General features: G+C 45.1%; 1 protein-coding gene across 1 annotated transcript in view; it reads left to right on the top strand.

Moving 5' to 3' along the window:
• Nucleotides 1-27,566, top strand: part of CFAP221 (cilia and flagella associated protein 221) — an 84,983-nt gene that overhangs the window by 34,065 nt on the left and 23,352 nt on the right. The window contains exons 8-16 of the mRNA XM_044242623.1: nt 7,701-7,860; nt 12,493-12,613; nt 12,698-12,809; nt 13,008-13,116; nt 15,589-15,676; nt 19,655-19,744; nt 20,695-20,793; nt 24,013-24,118; nt 26,108-26,241. Coding sequence (XP_044098558.1) covers nt 7,701-7,860; nt 12,493-12,613; nt 12,698-12,809; nt 13,008-13,116; nt 15,589-15,676; nt 19,655-19,744; nt 20,695-20,793; nt 24,013-24,118; nt 26,108-26,241 — 1,019 coding nt within the window. The remainder of the gene's footprint in view (nt 1-7,700; nt 7,861-12,492; nt 12,614-12,697; nt 12,810-13,007; nt 13,117-15,588; nt 15,677-19,654; nt 19,745-20,694; nt 20,794-24,012; nt 24,119-26,107; nt 26,242-27,566) is intronic.

Consider the following 27,566-nt stretch of genomic DNA (forward strand, 5'->3'; position numbering starts at 1 on the left):
CCCGCGTGTCCACCTCCATTCTTTGGTCCACTTTTCCTCCATTCTAAGTTCTTTATGTCCGTTCTTTCCCTGGCTTGTCTGGAATGTGAAACCAGCAGCTTGTTAACCAGAGGTTCCTGGAGGCTACATACCAAGAATGCTTGCATGTTTGACCATGTCTCTGCAGCCTGTCATCTTGAAGGACAACCTGACTCGGTCGAAGAGTCTTGGTTTACCAAGACTGTTGGCCTCAGAATTTTGTAGACATTACCCAAGTGCCCCTTGCTTTGAGAATTTGTTGGGAAGTCAGAGGCTGGCCAGAATCTTTTTACCTGCCCAAGGTGAATTCTGAATGCCCTTGGGATTCTCTTTGTTTTTGTGTTTGTTTCAGTCTTGAGGTTAAGTAATCTGCCAGGCATTTCTCTGTATCATTTGTTTTCCTTGAATGCGGCATATCCTTCTGATCTGAAGAAAAAGGACTTTTGTTATTTTAGGAAATTTTTCAACTATTTAAACTGAGTATTTTAATCTATTTGCTTTGTTCTCTTGCTCAGGAACATAAATTACGTGTACGTGTTGGTCACCCTTTGCCCTTGGTATCTGTTATCTTCCTTAAAAATAATTGAATTTTGTGGGGATTCCTCATTCCTTCCTGCCATGGCTCTACCCATGTGTCCATACGTGTGCATTGTGTATGTGTGTGTGTTTTGTTGCTCCTTCTCATGCAGTGTCTACTTCAGTTACCCTTCCATTTCCTTTTTCTGTGTGTCTCCCAAACCCACCAAGTCTTTTTATCTCCTTCTAGTATGTTCCACCATCACTTCCTTGAACCTAGTAACTCTCGCTGTGGGAGGGTCAGGCTGTCTGTCATTTCTTTAAGACTCTGGTGAACCACCTGAGTTCTGAGGTAATCCGTCTTGTGATGTTCTTGTGTGTTCTTCACCTGCTTTTGCTTATGTCCCTTTCCTTCTTCAAAGCATATTCATTCTTGAATGTACAGTTTTCATGCATAATACCTGTGTTGGTTCTACTCAGCATTTTACTCAGCTTTGAGTAGGGCCTGCTGCCAAAAGAAGAATAAAGTGGGAAAGGAACGATGATGATGAAAATAATTATAGTAGTATCTAAGGCTTGCGCGGCCCTTACCCTGTGCCAGACCCCAGCATCGCTCCTGTCACACTCCCAATCACACTCATCAGGCGACGCTATGAGTAGGTCTGCTTTGCAGGTGAGGAATCTGAGGCATGGGGTGGTTTAAGTGGGTTGTCCAAGGGCTGAGCTAGGATTGGAAGCCTGGGTCTGGCCACAGTCCGTGGGCTCCCACATCCTGACAGAAAACCTCCTGTTGCTGCCCTGGGCTCACGAAAGCCAGGTGGATCGTCTGTGCTGCGTGCTGCCATCACGGGGTTGCCTGCTCCCCTATGTCCCCATCAAGTCACCTCCAGCCTCCAGGTCCTGGGTCTAAGACAATAGAAATGTCAGGGCAAGGTAAATACTTCTTCAGCTCCCTCCCTGCTACTCTAGGATGCTGAGGTCCGGTCTCTTCTGTCCTCATCCCTCCTTCTCCAGGGCCCAGCCACATTCCCTGTTTTGCCACTTTAATCAAAGAGGAGGTAGATGTATTTTTTTTCATGGCTGTTCCCCTTCCCCTTTGGTAAATCAGTTGCCTTCCTGGCTCTCTGCTCACTCCCACACCTTACTGTACAGTATTTGGGGAGCATCTGCTTTTTCACGCTTTGGAAGTATAGTCATTTCCCTGGTTTAACAGAAGATTTTCCTTCTCTTCCATTTTGCACAATTTTTTCTTGTTTTGGTGAGTTTGACAGGGTTTTCAAGGGAAAACAGCTTCACTTGACCATCTTTTATCAGAAATAATGCTGGGTTGAATCCTGTCCTGTGGCCCCACATTTGCATTTATTCTAGAACTAAGCACTCAGCGCCTGCTGTCCATCAGGTGCTGTGATAGGTGCTGGCTGCCCCGGGGTGCAAGAAAGACCTGCCTCCAGCTCTGATGTCCCAGTATGGCGGAGAGACACAGGCACCCAGAGAGGACATTGCCCAGGGTAGAAATGGTTGTGACAGTGGGGGATGGGACCAGGTGACTGCTGTCATCCAGCAGTCAGAAGCTAGGGAAAAGGGTTTCAAGCAGAGGAAGTCCCCAATGCCATCAGGTTGGAACAGGCTTGTTGGGGTCACGTTTGAGGGAAGTCCCAAAGCCCAGACTGTCTGGACGGTGCGCCCAAGCAGAAGAGGGCGTGCCCCAAGGGAGACCAAGTTGGAGAGGCCTCAGGGACCTGAGGAAGGTAGGAGTTAGGGTTTGGTTCTGAGCTGGGAGGGAGTCCAGGAGAGGGTTCTCAGCAGGGGGTGGTGGCTTGACCTCATTATGTTTCTGAGCGGGGACGGGGTTGGAGTAGCACAAACGGGGAGCTGACTGTCCCCTTAGGAAGAAAGCCCAGGTTGTCCTGGATGGGTGCCGGCCATGGAAATGACAAATGGTGGCATGGACAGGCTTTGCTGAAGGGTTGGTGAGGCTGGGGACGTGGTCAGGGGGAGGCTCCTGGTGTCCCTGTGAGCAATGAGAGAAGGCAGGTACTGTGCGAGGTGCTTCAGGCAGCTCATGAATTCAGCCAGAAGCATCCCCATGCAGTCTCTCTGGCCTCCCTAAGCTGTCTTTGCGCTGCTGGACAGCGCCCAGGAGTGGGGCGTTGTAATACATGAGGGCGGCACTCACGGCTCCCGGCCAGCAAGTTACAGGCTGGACAGAAAATGAGTTGCTGGGCTGGCCTGGCTCTCCCCAGCATCCTTTTACTCAGACTGCCTGCTCTGCAGCTTCCCTCTAGTATAGTCAGGGCCCCCAGGCTGTCTGCTCCTGCTCCCCATGTCTCTGCATTTTGGGTATTTGGTGGACAGGGAGGGAGGAAAAGGGAGATCCCAAAAGACTCCATTTTACTAATTATTTCTGATTTCAGCCACCAAGGCTTGCTGGAGGGAAGGTAATTAAAGATTAAAATAAGCACTGAGAGAAACACCTGGCTGGCTCAGTCTGTCACCATCTCTACATCATGAGATGGAGCCCCCCTCCTCCTACCCCCCTCCCCTGCCCCCGCGTCAGCTCTGCACTCAGCACAGAGTCTGTACAGGTTCTCTGCCCCACCCCCCACTCTTGCATGCGCAAACACTCTCTCTCAAATAAATATATTCTTTAATAAAGTGAGTGCTGGTGTAACTAACAGTCAGTATCTGTTGTGGCTTAGCAAGTTGGTCCTTCCCAGGGAAACCTAGAAATGAACTGGTAACTGAAAGTCTTGGGACTCATATTTTGCCCTTACCAGAAAGTCTGAGGACTCAGTGTTTTGTCTTTTTTTTTTTTTTTTTTTTTTTTTTTTGAGAAGAGAGCATGCATGCGTGCACTCATGAGCCAGGTGGGAGGGGGTATTTGGGGGATGGGACTTGGGAGGCTGAGGGGGATAGATTAAGGAGAGGCTTAACTGATTGAGTCACCCAGGCCCCCCATGGCCTAAATTTTAAAGCTGACCTTCCCAGAGGCAGCTCAGTCCTTGTTTCCTGACTTGTAGAATCACCTGCTTTTGGGAAACTCATCCCAGAGACTTGGCATCATGAGGCAATTGCGTCTTCCTTCTTTAACACTCAAATGGGTCAGGTGCAGCTAACCCTTGACAACACAGGTTTGAGTCATGCCGGTCCACTTCTATTCAGATTTCTTTCAATAAGTACAGCATGACTATAAATGTATTCTCTCTTTCTTATGATTTTCTTTATATTTTCTTTTCTCTGACTTGCTTTATGGTACAAATAAAGCATATAACACATAGAACGTACATACAAATGTGTGTTGTTTGTTATTGGTACGACTTTGGATAAATAGTAAGCTTTTCATTGTTAAGTTTTGGGGGGAGGCAAAAGTTACATACAGATGTTCCACTTCATAGGAGGTCATTGTCTCTAACCCTCATGTTGTTCCGTAGTCAACTGCGTAAGTTTTCCCAAGAACTATTTCCTCTTCCTGACATTTTATTTTATTTATTTTTTCAAGATTTATTTTTTGGGGGGGAGGGGCAGAGGGAGAGGGAGAGAGAGAATCTCCAGCAGACCCCCCACTGAGGCAGAGCCTAATGTGGGGCTTGAGGTGAGGCTCAATCCTAGGACCCTGAGATCACAACTTGAGCAGAAATCAAGAGCCAGATGCTTAACCTGGGTTCCCTGACATTTGATTTTTTTTTCTTTAAATAGACTCCATGCCCAGTGTGGGGCTCCAACTCACAACCCTGAGATCAAGAGTCACACACTCCACTGACTGAGCCAGCTGGCTCCCTCTTCTTGACATACTACTAATAATATAATACATAATAAATTATTACTCATTTTACTTGGCACAAACTTTGGGAAGGACACATTCATAGGACACACACTCTGTAATAAGTACATATTATCCCAGACCTGTACATTCTTTTCTTCTTTAAAGCTTGTCCCATTTTGCAGATGAGAAAACTGAGCCACAGTTAAAGTAACAAGCCAAGTCACAGAGCTCCTACAGGACCCAACAAATCAGGGTCTGTGTTATCCGCACACCCTGGGGGTGGTGGTGGCGGCCCGTGAGTGTCCCAGTGGGTGGTGTGTGACTTGTGGTGGTAAGTCAGATGGGAGGAACGTTCTTGAAGCCGCCCCCACCCCACTGTAATCCAGTGAATCTAAAACACTGGGATCATCGATAGCTTGTTCATGGACAATTTTTAAACTACACAGCTATTAAATTCCCACACAAAGCTTAGAGAGATTAAGAAATTAACCGAACAACACTCAGCTCGTAAAATCCTAAATCCTGGAAGATTAGGACCAGTACTTACTAACACTTCAAGCATGGGACTTATAGGGCTCTGTGATAATTTCGGGAAGATGATCTGTGCTTTCTGAGGATTTCAAAGAAAAAGTTATTTTAAAAGTATAACAATATTGTAATGATGCCATATGAACCTAAAAGAAGAAATGTTTAAAAAATTATGCCCACCCCGGGCCTAACTGCCCTAACACCGTACTTTTATTTTTCCATCTCCTTTTGGTGACTGGCCATATTTATGCATACTTTACATAATTATTATCAAGGCAAAGATCCAGTGGAATTTCCCAGTCAACCATTAATCATAGCATTTTTCAGTGTCGCTATGTTTTCTTCACTATACCATTTTATCGATAAAGTAGGATTTTCTTAGGCTTTCACTGATTTCTCCGTTTTTCCCTTCTCTCTCCCTCTGCCTCAACAGCCTCCCTGCCCTGTGATTTCACATGATCCCTGCTGATGTTAAGGGTTGCGATCCAAAATCGGCCCCAGACGAAACTGGACTGAAGCCATAAAATCGTGGTTTGGGTTTTTGGAAAGGAAGTCATAATTTGGAGGCAGGGGAGCCTTCCCACTTTTCAAATGTGACACTTTCTCTCCCTTCTCCCAGCATTAGTTTTGCCAAGCAGTAATCTGTCTCTGTGAGGCACACCTTTAAGAGCAGTTAGCCTCTGACAGCCGCAGCCAAGTTCCGTTAAAGAGCCGCACTGATGGAAAAAGCAGTGTACCTGGTCTCCCGGGCTACGCCTCCAGTGTGCTTTAGCCATTAGCTGCAGGCTGGGAGCACTTAAAAATAAATCAGCCAGGTCAAGGCAAACATTAATCCTTGCTCCAGAGCTTGTTAATTTTTTAAGTTAATGAGCTGGAGCAGAAGCACTAGAATGTTCGCAGTTGGAAGCGCCCCCCCCAGCCTCCTCCGCCAGCAAACCAGAGGTCAGACAGTGTATTTTCTGACCTAGTTGGGTGGTCGATGTCCCGAACTGTATGCAGCAGTTTCTGTTCCGCTGATCCTAGGCTGGCCCACAGAACTGAGCTCTTCTGCTGATTCGCTGTCCCCTGCAGCGACCTCTTGGGTCACTAGTGGGTAGCATTTCAAGATTTGGACTTCTGCGGGTGCCTCGGTGGTTCGGTCAGTTAAGCGTCTGCCTTTGGTTCAGGTCCTGATCCCAGGTTCCCGGGATGGAGCCTTATCCGTCTCCCTGCTTCTCCCATTCCTCCCTGCTTGTGCTTGCTCGCTCGCTCTCTCAAATAAATAAAATCTTAAAAAAAAAAAAAAAGATTTGGACTTCTGCTCTCAGGAAGTTGACAAATACCTATTTCTGAAGCCCTGCACTAGGGTTCTGGGAAGGTGGACAAGCTTTGAGGCCACGTGTCAGCTCTAGGGGCTTGCAGTCAAGTAGGAGAGCTCTAAACTTGAGAAGGCACATGGGTACTGTGCCTTCAGGGGGCACATGGGTACTGCAGGGCTGACAGAATTGTAGAGGAGTGAAGGCTTCCAGGGATGGAGAGTCAAGAGGAGTTTCATTCACTCATTCAGCAAATATTTATTGAGTTGGGGACATTGTAATGGACGTTGGTAAAACTGCGTTTGAGTCTAGGGTAGAGCAGATGCCAAGACAGTGATTTTGGAAAGTAGGATTAAGAAACTAAAAGAAGATCTGGAGAAAGGGCTTTCCAGACCGAGGGAATAGCAGGTGCCAAGGCCCTGGGGCAGCAGAAGCCCAGTCTGGGAGAGTTAGTGCATAGGCCCCTCTCCACCTTCAGATCTTGGCTGCAACATCTCCTCACCAGAGAAGCCTTCTCTCCATCCTCTCTCAAATAGTACATCATGTTTCACTTGCCTCCCCCACACCCTGCTTTTTTTTTTTCTTGTTGGTATTCATGACATGATTTTATATTTTATATTCATTTTTGGTTTGCTTGCTTGCTGTCCCCAGCTAGAAAGTGAACTCTGTGAGATCTGGGACTTTGTTCTGTTTATTCCTATTTTTCAGGTGCCTAACATGTTGCCTGGCACAGAGTAAATGCTTAGTGAATGCTGAGATGGCCAAATGAAAGGTTCATGTGGTTGAGTATAGAGAAGAGGGGATACAGTGGTATAAGATTCAGAGGACATAGATGAGAAGGAGGGAGCGCCAAGCATTTATGAGGGAATTGTGTGAATCCTCTGTAGGGACCATGCAAACAAAAGATGCACAGGGGCCTAAGAAGTCATCTAGAAGGCAAACCAAAGAGCCTCAGTGGGAATCACAGCAAGCAGTAGCCCTTCTTGTACCTACTACATTGATCTTTCCTCTTTTCCTCCCCCCCCTTTCCTTTCTCTCTTCTATTTTTCTTCCCATGTTTGTTGAGCACTTACTATGCTCCAAGCCCCACTGACCCCAGAGATACAAAGAGGAACAAGACATGGTGGCATATTTGACTTCAGAAAGAGCAGTGGCCCAACCCAAAGATTTGGAAGGAGAGATTCAAATGATGCCCAAATGTAGGGAACTGAATTATTTGGGCAGAAACTTGTATGTGTGTTCCTAGTTTTTCTTATAGCTTAGAGTGTTAACACTGACATCTGATAACTGGCTGAGAGATTATAGTTCTGGGAGTTCATGTCTGACTCACTAACACTGATGGATGTGTATATATTTCTATAACTGAGAGTCAAATAATTATTATAAAGAATTAACGTAGCAGTTGGCAAATAAGATCAACGTAAACATGCGAAGTCAATTCACATGGATTTAATGAAAAGGCTATATAAGGGTAATAGAAATACTTGGGCTTACTAGGGGAGGAGTGTGTTTGTGTGTCAACCTCTTTGATGGGACTTCGCAGGAAAAAGAATTGTGTTGTCTCATTTCCTTCCCCTCAGGAATAATCCCGGCTAATGGGAAGGTGAACGTGACAGTCAAATTCACACCATTCAAGTACGGGATTGCACAGATAAAAATGCAGCTGTGGATCTCACAGTTCAACTCTCGGCCGTATGAATGTGTCTTCACTGGAACGTGCCGTCCCAACATGGCTTTACCGTATGGCTGCTTTGGAATGTCTTTGTTTCTTCCTAAAACTTTGTAAAAAAGATCTGCGTCTCCATGTTTTCCATTCTTTCTTTTATAACAAAATGCCATCAAAAACCATACTTAAAATGATGCACTTTCAGAAAATACTCTTTAAAGTCTAACAGTAATGCATAGAATAGCTCTAGGCTTGTGTCGGTAGCTGTTCCTGACACGAGGGAAGAGATGATCAAGAAAAGGTAGATGGAGAGATACTTGCCTTCACTGAACCCTGCTGCTGTGCTGGTTGATCATATGACCAGTTTTGACCATATGTGTGTATTATATATGTGTGTATCACATGTATGTATATCTCTGACTCTATGTATTATGCTCTTCAAATTTTTTTTAAGATTTATTTATTTGATAGAGAGAACACCTACTATGGGGAAGGGCAGAGGGAAAGGGAGAAGGCATCTTAAGCAGACTCTGCGCTAAGCACAGAGCCCAACGTGGGGCTCTGTCCCATGACCCTGAGATCACGACCTGAGACAAAATCAAGAGTCAAACACTTAACTGATTGGCCATCCAGGTGCCCCCACTCTTTCAAATGTAAATCATAAGACAGGAGCAGCATAACTATTTTCAAAATTTCATTATAACATTATAATGAAATGAGGGCCTGCTGTGTGCAGTGTCCCCTGCAAAGCCCCATGGAACATGGTCCACCTGAAGATGCTCCCAGCAGAGGGACCAAAAGAAGTCATGGATCACAAGTGACTTCAGCATAGGGCAAAAATGAGAACGTGCCACATGGGAGGTTTTGTTGGGTTTTGTTTTTTAAAAACCCTCAGCATTCAAGTCTGTGTAAAGGTGTGAAATGGGATTAAGTTTTACTTCATAAAAATTTTTTTCCAAACCCCTATTTCTGTTTGAATGTGAGCTTGTATTTTTATATCCCAATGTACCTGGTTAAAATGGTAAGTTTTTCCCAATATTCATGATACTTACAAAAGCTGAAGGAAAACTTGTCACAGTTTTGATCTATAAGGAAATCTATAAGGAAAATCCTTATAGATTTTTGAAAATGATAAAGAAATAGCTGGCCATTCCTTCTCTCCCCTCACACATAGACCTCACATAGCACCCTCACTCGGCATATTACTATGTAGAGTAACATCCTTATATCAAAACATGAACTAACTCCATGACTCATTATGTATTTATATCATGATCTTCTTCCGAAAACTTCAAAGGAGCCTGAATCAACTGTAGGATGTTAGGGTGGCCTGCTGAGCCCAAATCCTGCAGGTACTATAGGAGAAAGAAAATCATGCCAGCAATAAACACGTAGCACTGTATATAAGTAAAAGACCGTAGTAATTTTTCTGCTATTTTCTGGCCAAGAAAATGCGATTTGCCATGTCACGTCACATGCTGCAATGTACAAATGACTTTCTTTTTTTTTTTTATGCTCTATAATGTCAGTTTTATTTATGCTTTTAGAAATCTTCTTAGAGCGCTTTGGAGTTCCAAATTTTTAATCATAAGCTCTTCTCTCTTGGTAGTATTTTACATTTTTTTTGTTTCTTTTGGATATTCTTAATATGATTTTTCTTAAGAATAGATTAAATTTATGTAATAGAGTAAGCTTTCGTTAAGGGAAAACTGCTTATCTCCTTAAAATTGAACCTTTAAAATACTCATGCCAGGAAGTATTAAGTAAACCATGAATCTGAGTTCTAGCTGTGGTTATTTGGAAATTGTTTCCTATAGTCCTCTTTTTTTTTTTTCATTTATTTATTTTCAGCATAACAGTATCATTATTTTTTCACCACACCCAGTGCTCCATGCAATCCGTGCCCTCTATAATACCCACCACCTGATACCCCGACCTCCCACCCACCCCCGCCACTTCAAACCCCTCAGATTGTTTTTCAGAGTCCATAGTCTCTCATGATTCACTTCCCCTTCCAATTTACCCCAACCCCCTTCTCTCTAACTCCCCATGTCCTCCACGCTTTTTGTTATGCTCCACAAGTCCATAGTCTCTCATGATTCACCTCCCCTTCCAATTTCCCCCAACTCCCTTCTCCTCTCTAACTCCCCATGTCCTCCATGCTATTTGTTATGCTCTACAATTAAGTGAAACCATATGATAATTGACTCTCTCTGCTTGACTTATTTCACTCAGCATAATCTCTTCCAGTCCCGTCCATGTTGCTACAAAAGTTGGGTATTCGTCCTTTCTGATGGAGGCATAATACTCCATAGTGTATATGGACCACATCTTCCTTATCCATTCATCTGTTGAAGGGCATCTTTGTTCTTTCCACAGTTTGGCGACCATGGCCATTGCTGCTATAAACATTGGGGTACAGATGGCCCTTCTTTTCACGACATCTGTATCTTTGGGGTAAATACCCAGGAGTGCAATGGCAGGGTCATAGGGAAGTTCTATTTTTAATTTCTTGAGGAATCTCCACACTGTTCTCCAAAGAGGCTGCACCAACTTGCATTCCCACCAACAGTGTAAGAGGGTTCCCCTTTCGCCACATCCTCTCCAACACATGTTGTTTCCTGTTTTGTTAATTTTGGCCATTCTAAGTGGTGCAAAGTGATATCTCAATGTAGTTTTAATTTGAATCTCCCTGAGGGCTAGTGATGATGAACACTTTTTCATGTGTCTGATAGCCATTTGTATGTCTTTATTGGAGAAGTGTCTGCCCATATCTTCTGCCCATTTTTTGATATGATTGTCTGTTTTGTGTGTGTTGAGTTTCAGGAGTTCCATTATAGATCCTGGATATCAACCTTTTGTCTGTATTGTCATTTGCAAATATCTTCTCCCATTCCGTGGATTGCCTCTTTGTTTTCTTGACTGTTTCCTTTGCTGTGCAGAAGCTTTTGATTTTGATGAAGTCCCAAAAGTTCATCTTCACTTTTGTTTCCTTTGCCTTACAAATGACTTTCTTAAGGACATCACTTGAATGGGATTTTTGCTTCCCACAGACGTGTTCTTAAAAACACAAGAGCGTTACTGGGTGTGGTGAAAAAATAATGAATACTGTTTTTCTGAAAATAAATAAATTGAAAAAAAAAACACAAGAGCGTTGTATGGAAGAATCACCACGTAAATGCAGGCATCCCCTCTTTCTAAACTACTATGTTTTGGTCATCCAGCTGGAGTTTAATATCTTATTTAGTGCACTCCTGAAGTTTTCAAGGACTCTGTCTCAAGACCTGCATGTCTCTGCAGACTGCAGATAGTACTAGAACCTATGAGTTTTTTCCATGCAGGAAAAAAATTAGCCGGGCCATGGCATTCTCTGAAAAGTGTCACAGGTAGCTTTTTGTTGTTATTTTCAGAATGAAGTGTGTGAGGGACTTTACTCAGGTCCCACGAGTAACTCCTTAGGAAAATGTATCACTTTCTTAGAAACTTTTTTAAGAGTTTCAAACATTTTTTGTTGTTCCCCAATATTTATAGCAGAGGTGATGTCAGAAAGTTCTGATGAAATATGGGTGGAGGGCCCATGCTGGCTCCCTAACCCAGTGCCTCCACTGTGCCCACCACAGCCTGTTGGTCAATGTGTATGTCACCAAAGGTCACTTCTTTCAGGCCATTGACGTTTCAGGATTCTCTTTTGTTGGCGATGTTAAGTTTGAGATGGCTGACACGTCTCCTGTGCTGTGCAGTGGGGTCCATTCAGGAGATGTTCAGCAGATTGTTTGTGACCATCAGAATGAATTGAATGTCAGTGTATTCTTATTTCTGTAATATCAGGGACATACATAATCCTGCAAAGCAGACATTCACATATTCTCACTTAAAGAAATGTTTCATAGCACCAAACATGAAATAGTTCTAGTACATCCCATAATATGACTCCAGAATCTTCTGTAGGCAGGCTAGTAGCCCTGTCTGTACGTACATATGTCCAAAGACTTTTCAGTTGCTGAAAAGATCTCAAACATTAGTCAGAGTCACTTGGGCATAGTCATTCTTTTACTAGAAACATACATCAGTGGAAGAACTTTTTTTTTAATGCAGTAGATTTAGCTATTGAAAACCAACAGCTGGGAAACCAATCACACTAGAGCAGGAGAGCATTTTCTAGCCTGTCATGTTATCTACTTGTTATGTTCTTTGAAAAGGTAAGGAGGAGCTGCCATCAGTAGACGATTTTGGCCTGTGTGATTACAGTGTGGTACACTGACATTGCATTCATTTTAGTAGACCTCTGTTTTAGCACACAGATTTATTTTCAGTGTAGATAGACTCACTACTGGACTGAAAGTCATTATATTATCAGAAGGAATATAAAAATAGGAACCTTGTGGGACACCTGGCTGGCTCAGTTAGCACAGAGCATGCAACTCTTGATCTCGAGGTTGTAAATTCGAGCCCCATGTTGGGTGGAGAGATTACTTAAAAAGCCTTTAAAAAATAGGAACCTTGGGGTGCCTGGGGTGGCTCAGTCAGTTTAACCTCTGCCTTCAGCTCAGGTCATGATCCCGGGGTCCTGGGATTGAGCCTCGTGTCGGGCTCCCTGCTCCGTTGGGAGCCTGCTTCTCCCTCTCCTGTTCCCCAAATCCTAAAAAACAGTAGGAACCTTGAGTTGTTGGATTATATAGTAATTTAATATCTGTTTTAAACTATAGATTAGAAGAATTTGAAAGATTAAATGCTCTTTCTAAGAAAGTGGACCATCCTCCAGAAAAGGCAGTGACACGCATACATTTTCAGCAGCTTCCACCAAAACTAAAGCCTCTGAAGATTAAGGTAACCTGGGTGTTATGCTCAATATGATGGAAGGAATGACAGAGAAGCACAATAATGACTTGTCCCTCCTGATCTTGGTCTCAGGAAATTGAATATCAGAACTTGAGGTTTCCGGTAGATTTATCAAATCCATATGCCGTGGCAACTGTTTTAAACCAAGAACCAGGAAAACTGAAGATTAAAGAATTAAGAGAAGGTAACTAGCTGATCCGTTGTAAATCAGCCACTGGCAGAATAGGGAAGAATTATTGTTCGTCACATTTACTATTTATGAACAACAACAGCAAAACCCAGTTAGGTTGCTGTTATGTTTTGCCATTAGAAATGTGTTTTTGTCTCGGCAAATGATGCTGATTTGATTACTGACATAATCAGTGTTTGCTCTTGCCCTCAGTTTTGGACCAAGGCAATGAGATTTCAAAAACAAGACAGATGAAGGAAGCACTCTTTGAACAGAAAGTCAGACAGGACACTTACGAAGAGATCGAAAATCACCTTAAGTGGTAAATATTGAGCAGTTATTTATATCAAGGGAGAGGACAGCGTTTTTAGTAATGGCTTTTTATACATGAGACATGATGAAGTGTAATCGCTTTGTGCCCTTTGAAAAGTTTCATTATTTCCTCTCCTCTACTGGACCTGAGACGTTTCTCTTTAGCATAAATCACCATGACCAAACCATGCTCTTTCCTAAATGTGACCAGATAGTGGCAGACACAGAGCAAACTGTAGGAGACACCAGGACACTGCTCCCTACTGACCACTGCTGCCAGCATCCTGTCTCTCCTTTAGGGGCCCCGAATCTCGTCCCCCCACCCCAACTCAGCCCCCTGTGCCCTGGGGTGTCTGCCCAGGTGCCTCTGGGGATCCCAGCAGTGCAGGCTGGAGTGGGGAGGCTCTGGGTGGAGGTTCCAGAGCTCAGCTGTGAGACCTGTGTCCTGTCCTTCTGTGGTCAAAATACATCCCTGTCCCCAGGTTTTTACCAGATCATACCAGAAGTATTCATGTGCCCAGACCCCACTAAAGTAGTAAACTTTTAAAACTCTTGAGTTGAGCTAAAAAAGAAACCCTGAGAAAGAATCTTGGAGAGGCCACTTGCCCATGCCCCACAGACATACTTCTCAGACGGAGAGAACACACACCAACCTCCCGGTTAGTTATGTTTTGTTATAACATAACAAAGCAGACATTCACATATTCTCACTTAAAGAAATGCTTCATAGCACCGAACATGAAGTAGTTCTAGTACAGCCCTTAATATGACTCCAGAAGCTTCTGTAGGCAGGCTAGTAGCCCTGTCTACAGGCCTTCACGGATGTCCCCCATCCCGCCACCCTGCTTGCCCAGGGCAGTGCCCTCCATGTCTCACAGAAGCATCTTTCCTTCCACAGCAGCCTCTCTGTCACGGTCTGGCCCTGGCTAAATGCAAAGTACACCAAGTCACGGCAGATCATTTTTTAAAATACTCTTTCCCTATGACAAAAAATGGCCACACTGTCATTGTAGAAAACCTGAAAAATACATATATATTTTTTAAGGGGAGAGAAGTGGGGGAAAAAATCTGGAATGCATTGACTGCTGCCAACACTGGGTTCTTTCCCTCCTTCGGTGCTTTTTTGTAGAGTGCCTGAGATCACAGCCTCAATTGAGTTCTGAAGGCTCTGTCATTCACTGAGTATTTTCTTCTGGCTTTTTCTTATCAGAAAAAGAATTTAAACCTGCCAGTAACACGCACATACATTAGACATCGGTTCACTAGTTGTTGACATTATGCCACATACACTTGCACTGTACACACACACACACACACACACACACACACACCTGCTTTTGAAGCATTTGAAAGTGAGTTGCAGACATCATGGAGCTTTGCTCTTCGAGGCGTTAGCACGTGGCTCCTAAGAACAAGGACACTCTCCAACAGTAGCCTCATCACCTCCAAGAAATCTAAAACTGACACCATAATATCAGAATCACCAGCCTCTCTGCACGTTTACCTAGTGGTCTCAATAATGTCCTTTCCATCTGGGCTTTTGTTTGGTTGGTTTTGGGAGAGGAAGACTCCGCCATCCAAACAAAGGTCAGACCATTTGTACTTAGCTTCCAGGTCTCTCCAGGCTCCTTCCGTCAAACAGTTCTCCAGACACACCGTCCCCTTTTAAAATCATAGCAACTGTTTATTTTAAACATGTGCCAGGCTCCGTGATCAATACATTACATACCAGAATTTTCTAAACTCTGCTAGTTCACAAAGCGCACATCTCACCATGTTAACCATTATAACATGTACAATGCAGATGTTCTTATTGTATTCCCAGGCTCATTCAACTGTCCCCATCATGCTACACTAAAACATTTGCATCACTCCAGAAGGAAACCCCATACCTATTAAGCAGTCACTCCCATTCCCTCTCCCCTCCCTGCCCTCAGTCCTCTTTCTAGCTCTATAGATTTGCTAATGCCAGACATTTCCAGTGAATGGAATCCTACATACATAGGTGGCCTTTTGTAACTGGTTTCTTTCATTTAACACGAGTTGAAAGTTCATCTGTGTCATAGCATCTGTCAGGACTTTGTTCCTTTTTCATGGCCATGTAATGTTCCATTGCATGGATTGACTACATTTCATTTACTCATTTATCAGTTGACAGGCATCTGGATGGTTTTCACTTTTTGGTTATTGTGAAGAAGGCTGCTGTGAACATTCACATGCAACCTTCTGTGTGAACACATCTTTTCAGTTCTCTAAGGTGGGGAATTGCTGGGTCATATGGTAAATCTATGTTTAGCATTTGGAGAAACAGCCAAAGTGTTGCTATAGTCTCTACAACTTCTCTTCCCCGTGGCCCTCCTCCAGTATCTCCACACCCCCTTCGGTTGTTGAGAATAGCAAAGACACTCCATCCCCAAACTGACCATGGTATTCTGAAGGGCTCTGGAAGCTGGGTTTGTTTGTTTGTTTGTTTCCTCCCCAGGCAGGTGCACCTCGGTAGAGATCATATGTCTTTTAAATTTAGAAAAGACCTTGCTGAAGAACGGCAAAGAGAAAACATCAAATATAAGGTCAGAGTCGCTAATTCAATGATACTGATTGCATTAAATAGTTTGAATTCCTGCTATATGCAAGAGGCTACATGGGAAGAAGGAACACATAGTTCCGTTGGGAGGGGAGGAGGCTGATGACAAGTTAATTGTTAACCATAAATCAAGGCTGGCTGTAGATGTCACAAGAAACCTCTACTAAATATTGTGGGGAGTCAGAGGCCAAAGAGGAGAAAGAACTCATCTAATTGAAAAGCTTCCTCCAAGACATGGTATGATTTTGAAAGGCAGTAAAGAGGACAAAGGCATTCAGTTCAGAGGGAGGGCAATGCCTCAAATTCAGGTTGGAGTTCTGGGTGTGGCGTACGCCTGTCCCGTGATCTGCAGAGCATGAGAGTAAGAGGGACCTACAGACAGGGACCAGGAGTGACGCCAGAGCCAGAGCCAGACAAAAGTTCCAAGCCAGAGACCCTCAAGGGGGCTGAGCAGAGAGAATGACAAACTGGTTGAGGGGAGGGAGCCACGGCTGGGTTGTCAAGGCAGCACCTGCAGATTCAGGGAGGGGAGGGTGGAGAAGGGAATGGTGGAACTGTGCCACACCCCTGGGCTCACCGTGTGTGAAAGACCTTGTTTCCTGAGAGCAGATGCGGGGGTTGCTGGGGACAGGCCCATAGTCACTGAAGCACAGGACACTCATGGGCCAGAGGAGATAAGGCTCAGCTCCGGCTTCCTGTCTCAGGGGCTGGGACTTTGTTGGGAGGACTGGCAGAACCATCCTGTGTCATACTAGTCTGCTCAGGCTGTGGTAACAAGTACCACACTGGGAGGTGTAAGCAACAGAAATGTGTTTTCTCACTGTTCTGGAAGCCCAAGGTCAAGGTGCATGATCTTTTAAGGGACATGAGGGAATGATCTCTCTTCTCGACCTACAGACCATCTTTTCCCTGTGCCTTCACATTTTTTTCCTCTTTCCAAACTTAGAGAAGACTCCAGTCACACTGGAGTAGGGCCCACCCTGTGACCTCCTTGTAACTTGATTACACCTTCAAATACTGTGTCTTCAAACACAGTCACATTCTGAGGTGACTGCGGGTTAGGATTTCAACATATGAGTTTTGGAGGGACATAATTCCGCCATAACACATATATTTAAGCTTGGGATTGTGAGCTTCCCATGGTCAGTGCTACACGAAGTGGCCACACTGGGTGGGAGGGATTAGGGAAAAACATGGATCTTGTTGGATAGGAATGTATTTTTCTTCCTAGAATACATTTTTCTTACAGAATACAGTTTTCTTCCTAGTGCTTCTTTCTGATTGGATTCCAAATCAGATACTTGAGTAAATTTATCTTGCTTTTCTTTATTTTTCACAAGAGAGAATGTAAAATTATTGCATTCGTAAACCTTAGCATTTAGGGAAGGTACGTATTAGATTGGCATTGAAATTTAGTTGGATTCTAGTTCTGTTTCTCTACATTGGATTTTAAAAACAAAACATTGAGTATTCTGTCCACCCCACAACGGGATGATACTTTATAACCATTTTAGAGATGAAGGTGACACAAACGTGGCACAACCAGGCAGGGCAGTGTGACAGCAAAGGCTGGATTGCCAGCCTTTGGTCTCCAGGGAACTCAACTGTGTATTTGCCTTGCAAGCATGTTTAACAAGTGCTCTTTGTCTATAAGATTCTGCTAGTGAATGAGCCACTGTCCCTGCCCTTCAGAAAGGCACAGTCCACAAGGGGCACAGAAATATTAAGAGATGATTTAAAATGTGCCAAGTGCTGTCACTGAGGGGCAAAGAAGGGCAGGGGATTGAATGGTTCATAGGTGTCCCGCTTAGGTGTGTGCTGGCGATTTTAAATGAGATCCCAAATACAGAAGAGAAGTTCAACTTGAGACATGTTACACATGGAGGGCCTGGAGGGCATCCTGGTGGTGGCTACAGGAACAAGTATACCTCAGCAGAGAGGTGGAGAGTAGACACAGAACAGCTCCATGGCCTGGGGAAAGTTAATAGAGTGAGAAGCTGGTAGCTCCAGGTGGGAAAGTCAGAGAACCTCATGATTTGAGGGGAGAGCAGCAGATAGCAAAGGAGCCAGAAGTAGAAATGGTCAGGAGGTCAGGAGAACCGGGTGACACTGAAAAAGCAGACAGGGAGGGATCCAGGATGGTGGGGCCCAAGAAGTACATGGTGTGTTGGACTACTTAGAAGGCCTGTTTTGCCGTAGCGATAGCCATCCCAGGAGAGAGGTGGAGATGAAAAGCCAAATGGCCATGGCTCAAGGAATGCAGGGAAGTGAGTGGCTGGATTCTTGAGAAGCTGAGATGACCAGAAGCGAAGAATCAGGGCATGGACCATTCCAAGGGGATGTGGCATCAAAGAGGAGGTTTCTAAGTTGGAAAACTCCAGCATTTGTACGCTGAAGGCAAAAAACAACCACAGAAGGAAGGGCTAAAGAAATTTGGGAAGAGGCCTTGGTCGGCGGGGAAGATTGACCTTGAGGAAGGACATGGTGTCAGGCTTGCATGCCGAGAGAGGGCCATTGAAGGCTGCATGTGGCCTTGTCCTTCTGGGTGTCCCGGGAGGCCAGGCCAGCTGCAGAGATAGCCATGAGCACTGGCTGGAAAGAGGCCTGCAGAGAGGAGCTAGTAGTCACAAGGGTAGCCAAGGGGAGAAGGAAAGAAGACTTCATGTGCTTAACATCACTCACTGCGCCCCTGAGCCCCAGTATAGTTTGGCAGCAAGTGCTGAGAGACCGTATTCTGTGTCTCTGGGAGCTCTCATCAGGCAGCTGAATCCTGGCGGGTGACCCAGTGGCAAGGAACACCTGAAGGCCCAGGCCATGTGGCAGAAAGCTGAGACAAGGGAGCTGGGCTGGGAGATGGGGGTGTGGGGAGGGTAGGGAGTGGAGGGAGTGGGAGTGGGCAGGATGATGGGCTTTTACCCAGGAGATGGTTGATGATAGTAAATTTCAAAACACATCATAATAAATAGAGTCTTTATATAAGACCTCACCCTCCTCTCTCTTCTAGCTATCAACCTATTTGCTAATCCCTCCTTTAAGATGCTATTTATTTTATTTTTAGTGGTAGTGGAGGTCTGGGTCTCTTCCCACAAAATCTGTCTTTTGAGGCTAACATCCATAGCCTCAGTCTCAGACTCAGCTCCCTGATATGTGCAAATCAGAGCTAGACAGCTCACCACCTGGTGTCAATAACACAACTCTCTCGTTTCTTCTGTTAATGTAGTGATCAGAGTAGATTGCTTCCAGTTAAGTCTTTAAATATGATGGCAAACAGCATACATACAAGCCAAGCTAGATCTGGATATAATTTAACAAGTAATAAAAACCACAGATAGGTAAAAACTAACAAGCTTTTGCTGTGGACACAGTCCCTTTTTCCATGGAGGCAGGTGTATGCAGACACCAAGCCAAGCCCAGCCAGCCAGCCTTCCGGGGAAGTGTGCCTTGTCTCCTGGGTAATGGGCCAGAGAACTCCAGGGTCCTGGGGAAGCAGGAGGTGGGGAAGGGCAGCAACCTGGGAGAAGACACTTACTCCAGGGAAAGGGCAGATCCCACGAGAGGGGAGGACTTAGGCACCTTTGTTAAACCCCGTACTGGGATAATCAGCTCTGAGGAGGAACTTGAAACTTTTAAGTTCTTTTTTAAATGAAATCTCCACACTCCCATGGTTACATGGTTTCTTAAAATCCTTCTGGTGAGTTTTAAATGCTTTGGAAATGATTTCCAGAGCCATTATCCCCTGGTTATGGAAAGAAAGCTCTGGGTCCACTCAGCTCTTAGAACCCCCTATGTTTAAACAGTGAGTATGATTATAATGAGCCCTTTAACTCTCTGTCACCCACTCCCAGCCAGAACTTCATGTGTGGGTGTGACTGATCCTTTGATAGGTTTCTATCAGCTTTAAAGAGATATACAGTTGTGTGTGTTTGTCTTCAATTTTAATATTTTTGATGATTGAAAAACCCAGATAGATCGAGGAGATCCTGTTTTGGATGAGGAATTTCAGCGTATCAAGACAGAAGTCCACCAGAAACGGGTCGTTCGTAGTCTAGAAGAAGTGGGTAACTTTCCTTTATTTGGGAGCTAATTATCAATAGCCCTTTATATTCTTATTTTTAAAACACTAAACAGTTTTATAGAAATTCTTTTACCAAGAGATATTTACTAAGCTAAAATTTGCATTTTAATGTTTATTTTCAGAGTGTTTTTTTACTATATATTTGCAAGTGAAGTATCAAAAATCATGATGTTTCCCTTAAAATTAATAGCATTAAATTCTTTGGCTCCTCCTTTACGCCCTCCTACTTTCTCTTTCTTGGTCTTCTTTTTTGTTTCCCTTTGCTCTCTAAGCCCCTGTCTGCAGGTACTTCCTGGTGGGTCCCTGAGCCTATGTTCCTTGCCTTCTGCCCTTGGTGGGAAGGATACACAACAGGAGGCCAGAAGCTAGAGATTCTCAAGCTCTCCTACAGATTCGGGACCTGGGAAAAGCCCTCTTTGTTTCTGTACCTCAGACTCCTCAAACATAAAATGGGGACAGTGGCTCCTTCACCTGAGTGTCCTCTGTCATGTGATAGTGTCTGGTTAAAACCCCAATTTTTAATTTTAACAATGAGACAATTTGAGAGACAGAACACAAGAACAGGGTGAAGGGCGGAGGGAGAAGCAGACTCCTAGCTGAGCAGGGAGCCTAATGGGGGGCTGGATCCAGGACCCGTCCTGGGATCATGTCCTGAGCCAAAGGCAGATGCTTAACCAACTGAGCCACCCAGGCGCCCCTACACTGTCAATTTATTGAAACCCAAATCTCAAATTTCACTTTGGGCTCCCAACCCAAGAAGTATTCCCTATACTGCTACATACACTAGGAGTGTAGAATAAATGTTCATTCCATGGTGGAACAGATAAGTCATAAGTTGATTTAGGATTAGGCTCTAAAAAAATTTTATTAGGTGCTCCTACCTGGAGTTAAATTTAAACCTAAGATATGCCTGTGTTCTATTTTCACAGAAAATCAAGGAATTCCATCCTAATTTTGATCCACTCGTTAATAATACCTGGGTCAACAGGTTCAGGGCACAAAAGCGCTTTCAGCAAGCTGCACGCAAGGTAAGTCCCAGCACCAAATGGAAATTTTAATTGGCTTAGTCCTCAGCACAAGAAAATCGAATGAGTTTTTCTAACAGTTTTATTGAGATATAATTCACTTACTGTAAAATTCACTCTTGTAAAGTATACATTTTTGTGGGTTTTAATGTATTTACACAGTTCTACAGCCATCACCATGATCTAACTTTAGAACATTTAAAAAATTTTATTGAAGTGTAGTTAGCATACAATGTTATAGTAGTTTCAGGTGTAAAACATAGTGATTTGACAATTAATTTTAGAATAATTTTTTATCACTGCAAAGAGAAACCTGGTTCCCATTAGCAGTCCCTCTCCATCCCCCAGTCCTTGGCAACCAGAGATCAGCTTTCTGTCTCTATGGATTCACCGTTTCTGGACATTTCATGAACACGGAATCATAGGGCACATGGCCTTTTGTAACTGGCTCTTTCACTCAGCTGGTTTTCAAAGTTCATCATGTGGTAACCTGTACCAGTACTTCATTTCTCTTTTATGGGTGGATACAGTCCCATCATCCCATCGTGTAGATACGCCATATTGCATCTTTTCGTCCGCTGAAATGTTTGTGTTGTTCTCACTTTTTGGTCATTATGAATAATAATGTTATGAACATTCCATTCATGTATAAGTTTGTGGACATGTTTTCAGTTCTCTTGGATATATACCTAAGAGTAGACTTTCCCTGTCATGTGGTAACACTAGAACATTTGGACTTTGATCAGTTACTTCTAGAGAGAGCAATCGCGAATTCCTGTGAGATCTAGTCTCACCCAGGCTTATGGCTTTCCCTTCAAGATGTATCATCTCATTTCACCCTCATGGAGGCTTTCCACCCAACCCATTAGAGCCTCCAATGGCTTGCTGTGATCGGGATAAAAAATAAAAGGTGTCAGTGACTCCCTAGTCTAGCTGCAGCCATACCTCTTTAGCCTAGCCCCACCCTCCACCCCGCTCCCTACCTCCATCTTCTGTGTGGTCCCAGTCCTCATCTCCCAAACACATCAGCCCGTTCCCTACTACAAACGTTGTCATGCTTCACCTGAGGAGACAGTCCATCTCCTCTCCATGTGCATACTTGTCCTGTGGGCCAGTATGAGCCCACTGAGCCATCACCAAGCCAAGGTGCCTCTTGCTTCTTATGCTGCTAGTAGATCTCTTGTCCCAGCCACTCAAGTGCAGCTGCCTTGCAGAAGAGAGCCATTCCTCAAGCAGGGGAGAGTCATGCTCGAGACCTGGACTCTGGAGCCAGGCGGCCTGCCCCTAATTATTCTCTTTCTTTTTCTTTTTCTTTTTTTTTAAGAGAGAGAGTGTGAGAGAGAGCATACATGTGAACAGTGGGGAAGAACAGAGGAAGAGAAGGAAGCAGACTTCCCACTAAGCAGGGAGCCTGACACGGGGCTTGATCTCAGGACCCTGGGATCATGACCTGAGCCAAAGGCAGCCACTTAATGACTGAGCTACCCAGGATCCCCTGCCCCTAATTCTTGATGCCACTAATGAGCTTTCTGATCTTGGACAAGTTCTATAACCTCCATTACCTTCCTCCTCCTCCATAACTGAGGATCACAGTAAGACCTGTCTCGGAGTTGTTGTGAACATTTAACTGGGCAAATATGTATAAGGGCTCCAAAAGTTTATAAACTTTCTCCATCGAGCAGTGTTTTCAGCCTGGACTGAGGACAGTCTAGGGGAGAGGCAGAGCTCACTGATCAGTGACCTGCGCACCAGCCTCCAGGGTCCGGCGGGACCCTATCCCTGCTGAGACTCTGTCTGGGTAGGCTGCTATGTGCAGAACAGAGGTGGCCACAAGGAACTCAGTGTGGGGAAGGAAGTGGTGGAAAGAGGCAGGGCAAAGCTGTGCTCCAAGGGAGGAGGACACAGCTGTTGACAATGGGCAAACAGCAGCGATACTGGCCAGGCTGGCTTCTCCATGAGTGTGACCACCTGGCCTTTCTGGGCTGAGCCCTCCAGGGTGATAAAGGTATTGTCAGCTGTTGCGTGCTTTGCGCTGAGCAATGGCTCAGTCTTTCCCTCACTCCCCAGGTGAGTCAGATCAAGGTGAAGATACATCCCCAGCCTGATGACTTCCTGTCATCTCTCCAACTCAGCCACAACCCCGTCATCCCCTGCCTAGACCAGTGTGACTCTCCCTGCCTTCCCTGCTTCCAGTCCCCGCCGACAGCAGCCACAGTAGTATTCCCGAAGCCAAAAGGCGAGGGTACCCCTCCTCCAGCAAAACCCTCCAAAGTCTTCCCATTGCAACTGAAATGAAGCATACAACTTTTTTCAAGGCCATAGGCCACTCTCTCTGTCCCTTAGACCTGTCTCATTTGTTCCTGAAGCAGGATCGTCCTCTTTGCTATTTGCTCTGCTCTGAATTCTCTTCCTCAGATCATTCTCTCCTCATCATTCCAGTTTTAGATCAAACCTCACCTTCTCAGTGAGGTCTTCTATCATTACCCTTGCAGCAGTGGCCAGACCACTCCCCTCCCCACGTCCTCCCCCCTTCATGCCCTTGGGTGTGTGAGCACGCACGTGCGCGCGCGCGCACACACACATACACACACACACACACAGAGTTAGAATGTCAGTTCGGTGCAGGCAGGAACAACCGCATCTGATAAGCCTTGAACAGAACTGACCAGGGCATCAGCACGTCATACTATTAATTTGTTAAATGAGAGCCCCTTACGGGATGGAAAGGGCTATTAATCATGGAAGGAATGGTCCCTTTGGCCACAGTTCAGAACACGGGCACCAGACCCCTCCAGTAGCACGCACTCTGAGCTCAAAGCACGTGGTATACATTTAGCATTGCCCATAATCCACAAGAACCACCCATTTATTTGGTCCCTCTGCTCCAAAAATAACACGGCGGAAGCATTGCTATTCAGATACACTGAAAAGAAGCAGCGTGGAACTGGTCGTTCTTTCCACTCTGGAAATAGAAGAACAGGGCTCATAAATTGGGCAGAACAAGGCCAGATGACAACTTAGTCTTCTTTTTTTGTATTCAGGCAAGTCAACATGGCCGAGACCTTGAAGTCCCCCGTGGCCTGTACCTAGGGCAATGCGCCACGATCCCTGTGAATTCTGACTTAGAGCGCGGGCCTCAGCCCTTAGCTGTGGTTGGGGAAAGGGAATCAAATTGAAAGACAAAATGAGTGAATACTTTGAAATCATCCCTTCTAATTCCAGGTCATGATTCACAGAAGATTAATCAGTATGCTGAGTGCTATTCATAACATGGACAAAGAGAACATACGCAGAAAACTGAGCCAAGGAAGACAGTCAATAATAACAGGTAGAACACAGCTGCCAAGTGCAGTGAAGCTTCAACCCTAGGGCTTCTGAGCATGTCATCCTGTATAAGGTGTTTAGCTGTGCAGAGGTAAAATATTTTTGTAAATCACATCCATTAGGTTTTTTGTTTTTTTTTTTAATGGCCACAGTAATGAGTCACCACAAACTTAATGGCTTTAAACAACACAGATGTATTATCTCACATTGCTGGAGGTCAGAAGTCTGAAAACCAAGGTGTCAGCAGGGCTGGCTTCTTCTGGAATTTCCAGTGAAGAGTCTGTTCCAGGCCTTTCCACATCACTCTGCACCCTGCTTCAGTTGTCACATCACCTCCCCTGACTTTGGCCCTCCTGCCTCCTCCTCATACGGGTCCTGTGACAACACTGGGCCACCTGGACTACCCAGGACACTCTCCCCATCTTCAGATCCTTAACTTAATCATACCGGCAGAGTCCCTTTCGTCAGGGAAGGTGACAGAGTCATAGCTGCAAGGGATGGAATGTGGGCATCTTTGGGGGAGGGCCACCATCAGGCCTACCCAGGACATAAATCAGACCTCCAAACCTGATTGGATTTGGATGAAATGCCTACCCAAGTGAGAGTCAGCCAGACTGGCCGACCTAGCCAAGTTGTGACATCTATGGAGTCTGGCCATGGTTTGACCTCTTGTTTTGTGCCCTCGGTTCTCTCCTGTCACCAGAGAGACCAGGGTGGTCAACATTCATACTTGTTACTGACTGGATACATCTAGTGTTGTCACAACCTAGTGCTTGAACTCACAACCGTGAGATCAAGAGTTGGCTGCTCAGCTGACTGAGCCACCCAGCTGCCTCGCACATAAAGCTTTTGACCTCATACAATCTTTGCTAACTTAAAGGAATTCTAGTCCTCGGATGCCTGGGTTGACTGGGCTATTGGAAGCACACTCTCAGTGGCTTTTGGGCTACCATTATAATCTTCTCTTCCCCAAGGCTCATCTGCAGATACATGGGCAGGCCCCAATCCTTCCAAACCCTGTCTGCCCTCCCTAGTGGGAGCCCCCAAACCTGACTCTTCAGTCTTCCACTCCTTCAAGACCTAGATGGATTTTTTTTTCCAAAGCATTTTATTGCATTTTAATCCCTTTCCCCCTGCCCTTTTTTTTGGCCTGACCCAGTGCTGTTTATTGAATCCATCATCAGAGGCAAGGACTCACTATTCATCACAAAAAGCAGTGGGCAGGGATTCACCACAGGAGGGTCTTCCAAAGGGGTGGGTTGGGGGACAGCAGGTGTGGGACTTGGGTTCCTGCAGAGGACCAGTAGTCTGTCCAGCCCTTGCCTGCGGACACACTTGACAGACGCTGGGCATGGCATCCAGCAGGACCCTGTCCCTCCTCGCCGCAGACACTGCCCCTAAACAATGGGTGGGCCCAAGACCCCCAAGGCCCCAAGGGAAGAAGGAGCTCTGGTGGCCCAGGCTCAGGTCTTGAGCATCCACTCCTCATCTTCCTCCCCTTCAAAATCCAGATGCGTATTTTGTTTCTTGTAACCCTTTTTTTTTTTCGCTCTTTAATTATACTTTCAAAAAATTTCTCCTATGTTATTATTACATCCAGTATTGATATTTCTAATGAAGAAATGCTTGTTTAAAATATTGTAAAATTCATCTGTGAATTATGTATGGACCCCTGTAAAATGTCTTCATGTGTTTTTTAATGCAATCTTTTTCTTGACTGATAAGGACAAAGAAGATTCATTAGAGAGTCTTTCACGGGGAATTGTAGTTTTTTTGGAAGTGAAAAATAAAGCTTTAAAAAGGAGAAGGGGTGGGTAAAGAACAAAAGAAAATGAGAACTGGGCCCAGATGCCTATAGACATATATATTCTTTCCAAGCTGGCATGTGACAAGTGCCCACCGATTGGTGTATGGCAGATAGGAAACTGAAGACGGTGGTTTCACATAAAAATACTGTAAGAACTTCCCCCAAATGCTCTTCTGTTTCCCCCAGACACGAATGCCTCCAGATTCCTCCTGGCTCGGATCAGTCAAGATAATTATTCCAGTCGTTTCTCTGTATCCCCCAAGGAAGTGCTGCCCTTCGCCTTCCCGTCCTACAGTCCTCCTCAGAGCTCCAACGAGTTGGTGGGTGCCATTGGGTTGTGGGCTGGGGCCGGGCACAATCAGAGGGTTATTAGATGGCAGCAAGACTTACCTCAGGCTCTGTCCCTTTGCTTCCTCCTGAGAGGCTCCCTGAGACACCTGTGCCCAGGGACTTACGATCACTGGGAAACCTGAGATCATCTAGATTCACCTGTGCCGAGCTCCGTGGTAACCTGGGCTGGGTGCCTTCCAGCCTGGAACCCATCAAAAGCCCCTCCCGACAGCTAGGAACTGGGCCTGAGAGCAAAGGGGCAGATGGAGAATCCAGGAGGGCCCGGTCTAGGGAGGTGGGCTCTGCTCAGCTGGACCCTTCTGCTTTTTGGGCAGATGGAAAGTGTCTGAAGTACACTTGTATCAATGCATTTACTCTTCAGCAAATTTATGCGATAGGTTTATCATCTTACCAACGAGGAAGAAACTGAGACACAAGGCCACATGGCTGATAATAAAATGTTTCCTAAGCTCATGTAGCATGTAGTTAGCAATAAACAGCATGTTTAAATTGACGTTGAAAGCACACACGTGGGGGGCGCCTGGGTGGCTCAGTGGGTTGGGCTGCTGCCTTCGGCTCAGGTCATGATCTCAGGGTCCTGGGATCGAGTCCCGAATCGGGCTCTCTGTTCAGCAGTGAGCCTGCTTCCCTTCCTTTCTCTCTGCCTGCTTCTCTGCCTACTTGTGATCTCTCTCTGTCAAATAAATAAATAAAATCTTAAAAAAAAAAAAAAAGAAAGAAAGAAAGAAAGCACACACGTGGGGCGCCTGGTGGCTCAGTCAGTCAAGCGACTGCCTCTGGCTCAGGTCCTGATCCTGGAGTCCCAGGGTCAAGTACCGCATCTGGCTCCCTGCTCGGCAGGGAGTCGGCTTCTCCATCTGACCCTCCCATCTCCTGCTCTCCTTCTCAAAAAAAAAAAAAAAAAAAAGCACATAGGCAAATTAATTTTTTAGTTTCAAAGAATGAACTTGCTGTGCACATCCTACATCGTATGTTACACATCACAAGTTAATCTACTCGAGAACTGCAGGACCAACTTTAGAAATTCCATGGGTTTTCTGCATTAGATCATCAAATGACCTAAGACATCAGACTGGGTAGTTCCTAGGAAATAATAAATCTATGATTCTTAAGCATGGATAAACACACTTAATAATTAATGGGGTGGAGGGGCGCCTGGGTGGCTTAGTCAGTTAAGTGTCCCGACTCTTGATTTTGGTTCTGATCATGATCTCAGGGTCATGAGATTGAATACCATGCGAGGCTCTGTGCTCAGCAGTGAGTCTGCTTCTTTCCCTCTCCCTCTCCCTCTGCC

Source organism: Neovison vison, chromosome 3 (genome assembly GCF_020171115.1).
Source record: "Neovison vison isolate M4711 chromosome 3, ASM_NN_V1, whole genome shotgun sequence".
Lineage (NCBI taxonomy): Eukaryota > Metazoa > Chordata > Mammalia > Carnivora > Mustelidae > Neogale > Neogale vison.